Source organism: Papilio polytes, unplaced genomic scaffold (genome assembly GCF_000836215.1).
Source record: "Papilio polytes unplaced genomic scaffold, Ppol_1.0 DF822178.1, whole genome shotgun sequence".
In the NCBI taxonomy this organism is placed as follows: Eukaryota; Metazoa; Arthropoda; class Insecta; order Lepidoptera; family Papilionidae; genus Papilio; species Papilio polytes.
In genome coordinates, this window is record NW_013527026.1 from 5,863,026 (window position 1) to 5,869,381 (window position 6,356).

Consider the following 6,356-nt stretch of genomic DNA (forward strand, 5'->3'; position numbering starts at 1 on the left):
GTGGTCCCTGGTGGTTTTACCTGGAGGGATTGATTTGCAGCGCGTGTATACCCGTCTGATGCTCTGCGCCGGGCCAAGGCGTGCGCGGCCGCAACGTGGGGATGGCGTCTAACGATCTTGACCGCACATCGTATACCATTAACTGTCAAATATTATAAACGCAAAAGATTAGATAGATGGATGTTTGTTAGACTTTGTAGCCTAAACTAATTCTGCATATATGTAGAGGATAGTCTGGAAGAACACATAGGCTATTCACTTTTGTTTTTTTTTATTTCACACGTATGGAGTCGCGTGCGAAAGCTAGTAGTTAATAGATATTATATCTTACCTTATTGCACTTAGTCCCAAAGACAACTTGTCTATCGGAGAGCCATTGTGAGCAGAACACTTTGTTCATATTGCCGAGACTGACTCGCGGAACATATCATGTGTCAGCATATGCCGGGTTGCGTATGATGGGTCCACTGAACGGGGCTGTTATATCACAAAAATTGTACAGAAACATGCGAAATTGGACAGAATAGTTAGAAATAAGGTCAATACTGGTTCTTAATCATACTCATATAAAGAGGAAAACTTTGTTTGTTTGATTGTAATAACTCAAAAACTATTCAGCCAATTTAAAAAAATCCTTCACCATTAAGAGCTTAGTTGCCAGTGAGTAACATAGGCTATGTTTGATATTATTTTTTTAATTTAACGCGGACGGAGCCGCGGTCGAAAGCTAGTGTGTAATATAGAGCTGTTAAAACCAATTATGTTATTGTTAAATGAATATTAAATAATATATATGGTTTTAACAACTCTATCAATTTCCAAGTTGTAAACATAACATTTTTAATAGTTAATAAAATTTTATAGATACCTCAGGTGCCTGTATTTCCCTAGATCGTACATAATCAACAAAGTTATAAGATGTGGAAAGTATGCGGTGCTGCTGAGCGGGTGTCTCCTCTTCACTGTCACTATCGGAGTAGCATACAAAGTCCTCCGGTTTATCCGGCTTGCTTTGCTGTTGTAATCTGAAATTCATAACACCATTCTCTATGTTTTTGAGAAACATTTACATTGCTTAAATTGCATTAGAATTAGGAACTTTTTGATTCATATTGTCTCTTTAACAATTCCTCTTTGTATAAGCAACACCCTATCTATACATATAATAAAATTGGAGAGTGTATGTGTAATTTCAAAAGAAAAATTCCAGATTTCGGGACGATAATATATTTTGTTTTGTCTGTAAGCCGCATTTGTTCGGGGTATTGTCTGAAACGGCTGGGCCGATTTCACTAAGGGTAGCTGACATATTATAGCTACTATTTTATCTTAATATTGCGTGGACAAAGTCACGGGCTTCGGCTAGTGGTACATAAAACAGCAAAATTTAATCAAACCTTAAAAACTATTAAGGATTAGTACATAAATTTTATTACAATATCGAGAGGCTGAAAGTGCATCTTAATAAACTGGTGGCGAGCAAGTTGAGGGAGGCGAGAAGTGGGTATGAAGCTCAACATTGACTTGTCTTGTCTTGAGAACTGGCAGTCAAGTTACTGGCATGTGTATATTATGGCAGTATATATACACAACAATTGTCGACTGATATTTTTTAGTAATAATTAAAATATGATAATGCGCAACAATGTAAAAATAAGCCATTTAATCTTAATTTCAAGATTAATTTATCTTCTTTAGATATGAAATTAAACATTGTAATGTCAAGATTCACAGACAAATATTTACAATTGCATTTATAAATTTACAATAGAATTATTAGCCTATGTGGTCTTCTAGGCTATGTTCTACATCTGTGACAAGTTTCAACAAGATCTGTTGAGATGTTATGGATATATGTAGGAACTAACATCCATCTAAACTTTTCCATTTATATTACACAAGCTTTCGCTCGCGACTCCGTCCGCATGGAATTAAAAAAACAAAAGTGAGTAGCCTATGTGTTCTTCCAGACTATCCTCTATATCTATACTAAATTTTATCAAAATCTGTTTAGATGTTTAGGTTACAAACTTTAACAAACATCCATCCATCCATCCATCTAAACTTTCACATTTATAATATTAGTATGGTTAATACTTAAATAACACTGAGAAGGATTGTGGTTACTATATAACTAGTTTGCACCCATAACGCTGTATGCATTGAATTGAAAAAAATAAGTAGCCAATGCCTTCCAAACTATCCCTTACATCTAAGACAAATTTAATTAAGGTATGTTAAGCAGTTGCCTAACTCTGTCACTGCATGGAACAGGCCTCTGGATAGTGTAGTGGTGGCTCCAACAGTCAATGCTTTTAAAAATAGACTAGATAAATTTAAAATCTCCATGCTATACAACACACACGCATCACCTAACTAGCTGCTTGTGTGTCATCCATAAATAATAATAATACTTTTAAAAATTTGAAGAAACATTCATCCATCTAAACTTTTATATTTACAATATTATTAAGATAAAATCTAGTTTGGAAGAAAATTAAGGGCATCAAAGGACACTATTGATAACTTTTATCATTTGTTATCAGCATGTACTATATTTCATTATACCTAAATTATTCTTTGTTGTTTGGCAAATAGAAATGTTAAGTAAATATTAAGAAATATATGATAAAACTATTTTAATGCATGTTTCCAGATTAGATGCCATATGTTGCAAGTAACATGCATTGTAATATTTAATATTCTTAATTGTTACAATCTTTTCACAAATATTTTAATTAATCTAGCTTTTGTTGTATATTTCAACATATAAACTATAATAAATTAGTTTTAAATTCAATATTGAATAAAGACACAGTTCAAAAAGACTTGAGAACTATCATGTGTTACATTGCACACGGAAGGTAAATATTTACACAATTATACCTCAAGGCTCTAGCTTTATTTCTTCTTTCTTTAATTCTATTTGGTAGGTAGCATGAAGGATATCTTCCTTCGATGGCACGTCTCACCGTCTGCGCCATTTTTCATACGCAGCACTAAACTAGCACAAATATTCACAAATAAAACACGTAGTACAAGTCACTTTCGTTTTGTTCGATTGTAAATGGATCCATAACGGGAAGACATATAGTACCAGTTCCACCATCAAATTACTCCACAAACAAACCCTTAATGGGCCACTGCAGTAATTATTTCAAATTTTGTAAACACTTAATACAAAAGTAAACAACATCTAAACAGTTTTGAGCGTAAATTTTCTCTTTAGATCCCAAATTATTGAACAATATCACAATGACGGAAAGCTGGCTGTCAGCAATCACCATTTGTCAATGTTGCCAGTTTAAATTACTTTTGTTTTTTTTCCTTCAATACAGATTAATAATAAAATATTTAATCTAACCTACTGACCTCAAAAACAATTAATAGACTATAAGGTTGCTATAAGACATGGAATTTAGTGCCAATTTGATTTTCACCATTTTGGCGCTGATGGTTGCAGATGGAAGTGGTGGTACGGATTCAAATTATTAAGATAGATTATTCTTTCTGCATTATCGACGGGTGCGCTATTATTTTAATTGTAATCTTTAAAAAAATCCTGAGCAGAAAAGGTCGATCCAGTTTTAAAATAATTGTAAGTATTCTTACTAGTACACACTCTTACTTCTTCTACAGAGGTATCCGGCGAAAGTTTTTAAAAAGCAATAAAGGATTTTTAAGGTGGCATTTTGCTTTTCGATTTTCACACTAAAATAAACTCATCACTTGCTATTTAGCGAGCAACAAGAAACAAAGTTCTAAGAATCAAATTGCCCACTACTGAGAAATAAATAGGAATTAGAGCAGTATCATATTTGCCTATCTACGCTAAAGCCTAGAACTGATCACTTTAGAAAACAGGAAGCAGGTTAATTGGATTATCGTCTACAGAACGGAAGCAGCAGGAAATCGTGTTACCCTTTAGTTGCAATTTGCTTTTAATAAACGTTGATTACTAGTGATAATAAAATGTTAAATTAAATTAATTGAACCTAGCATTTGTAACCGCATTTTCTAATCATTTGACACGTAAATAGGACAGTGTATATTTAACCTCAAATTAAACATGGCCGTCAATTTCTATGTTTACAATTGAGTGATCTAACCGCAATTACAACCAGTGAACACAGATTTAATAACCTTTAAATTAGGGCAATAAAGTTCAATGATTGATTTATCATCTCCGATTACATATAATTCATTCAAGTTTAGACGTTGTTTTTTTTTAACAAAATATAGCAAACGAGCAAGTGACCACCTGAATCCACCAAAATGTCGAAGCGACCGCTGCCCATAGACATCGCAATAGCGGCTGAAGTGGATATATCCCTGTCCTATGTGTATCTTCCAGCGTCAGATCCACGTTGCACGTAGGAAAAGGGATTAAAGTCGGGGCTCCGGCACCACACTCATCAGACGAAACGCGAAATTGCTTCCATTTCATGTGGTTGTCATATTTCATTTCGTGAGAAGATAAAGCGGGCTCCATCATTGTCAAAAATTTTTGTGACCTAAGATCATTTTTGTGATAACACCGACGATTTTTTATAGAATGTCACTTTATTATATTAATTGAATATATGAATGAATAGTGTTTCTTCTATAAATGCATTTCCTATCGCTCGCTAGAAGCCGCTGCACTAACCAACAACTTCCTGAGTATTAATTAGATCCTGTTTTATGGAGAGTTTCCCAGGTTTGTTTTTGTATATATTTACTTCGCTATATTTTTATTGTAATATAAATTATACGACAAAATCAAAACTGAATTTTAATAACTTCGACATTCTGTTCAAAAAATGCTATTAAGTTTTACTAAGGTTAAGAAATACTTTAACGTAAAATGTATACGACAAAGTATGAGAGAAATATCAGATGTTCCGAACTTGGGTGTGTTTATCAAAGACCGGGATATCGGATCTCCACTAAGTAGCACAAACATTTAGGTTAAGAGAATATGACAATGATGGTAGAAATATATGGAATTTATGATATACGGTACAACCTCGATATCTCAAACCTCTATAACTTAAATTAAAAACATAACATGAAAGAATAAAAGGAAAAGAGGTAAAAAATTAAAAACATAACAAGAAAGAATAAAAGGAAAAGAGGTATACACAAACAAAATGCCGCAATATAAAAGCACAAACTAAGTCAAATCGGTAATAAAGCCCAAACAAAAATTCTTGCTATGCAAGAAGAAAAGAGACGGCGAAAAAAAAAACTCTATAACTTCAAAAAATAATATGTTCTCTTCCCATCAGAGCCCAAAACCTCTATAACATAGACCCTTGATAACTTAAAACCTCTATAACTTAAAGTATTTTGTATTTCCCTTGGACTTTAACTTATCGAAGTTCAACCAATTACAACAACATGCCCTTATTACAGTTTTTAATTTTCCATACTTTTTCTTGTGTCAGAAATAGTATTTGTGTTACATTTTTCATTACTTTAAGTTACTATGTGCATTCCAAGTGTGGGGAGAGTTTATTCCATCATAATAATATGCGGCTTGGGCTGTGATTCAAGCCCCCTATCTCCCTTGAGAATAGCAATGCATACGCAAGATATTGAATTTCCAACCACATTATAGTTACTGTACAATTTCTACCGACAAATTGGACGGATAGATTAGATTCCTTAGTGTTACAGCATGACTTCGGACCTGGTAGACCGATATGCTATTTTCCATGTAGTTAAAAACAAATATTTGTTTGGCTTTTTTGGATTATTTATGGTAGTTTTTAAACTTTTTTTGGCCTCTTATCAAGGTATCGGACATTGGTTGCAGTAATCCGTTTGCTGTTGGCTCGCCGCCGCGCCGCGATGTCTGGCCCAAATCACCCTCGCTATACTTCCTGCCAACCTATCAAGCAAATTAACATGCTTCTGTTTCGTGTAACATTGCAGTTTTATATTGAACATTTTTTTTAAATATCCTTCTAGTTAGGGAATTTCTAGGGCCAGTAATTAATAAAAGCAGACAAAATGCAAATGAGAAAAAAGTCATTTGAAAATGTTAGCCGCCGCGCTTTTGCGTGTGCAATTTGACTTATCTCAGTGTTGCCAGCTTTTGTTGGTTAGGTTTGTTATTTGTCGTAGACAAGTTTCTGTTTGATCCATAAATTTTTCAATATTTTTTTTTTATCACAGATTATTGTTTTCATATTAAAATATTTATATAAACATTTCAGTATATTTCGCATAGTTTTAGTCCCTGAATTTCGTCATAGTTCTACGAGTATGTTAGAACGTAATTAGTTTAACGAAAGCCTCGGAGTAGCCGCGGGGGATACGCTTGAAACTTCTGACCCGAGTATATGTTATGTACCGCATGTTGAATCTAA

At 33.7% G+C, this 6,356-nt stretch overlaps 1 protein-coding gene across 1 annotated transcript in view; it reads right to left on the bottom strand.

Moving 5' to 3' along the window:
- LOC106106461 (DDB1- and CUL4-associated factor 12) overlaps nt 1–3,280 on the bottom strand; it is a 5,664-nt gene extending 2,384 nt beyond the window's left edge. Inside the window, 5 exon segments of the mRNA XM_013287040.1 lie at nt 21–142; nt 332–414; nt 417–477; nt 869–1,025; nt 2,887–3,280. Of these exon segments, the coding sequence (XP_013142494.1) occupies nt 21–142; nt 332–414; nt 417–477; nt 869–1,025; nt 2,887–2,984 (521 nt within the window). The 5' untranslated portion in view covers nt 2,985–3,280.
- Nucleotides 3,281–6,356: the final 3,076 nt, after the last annotated feature.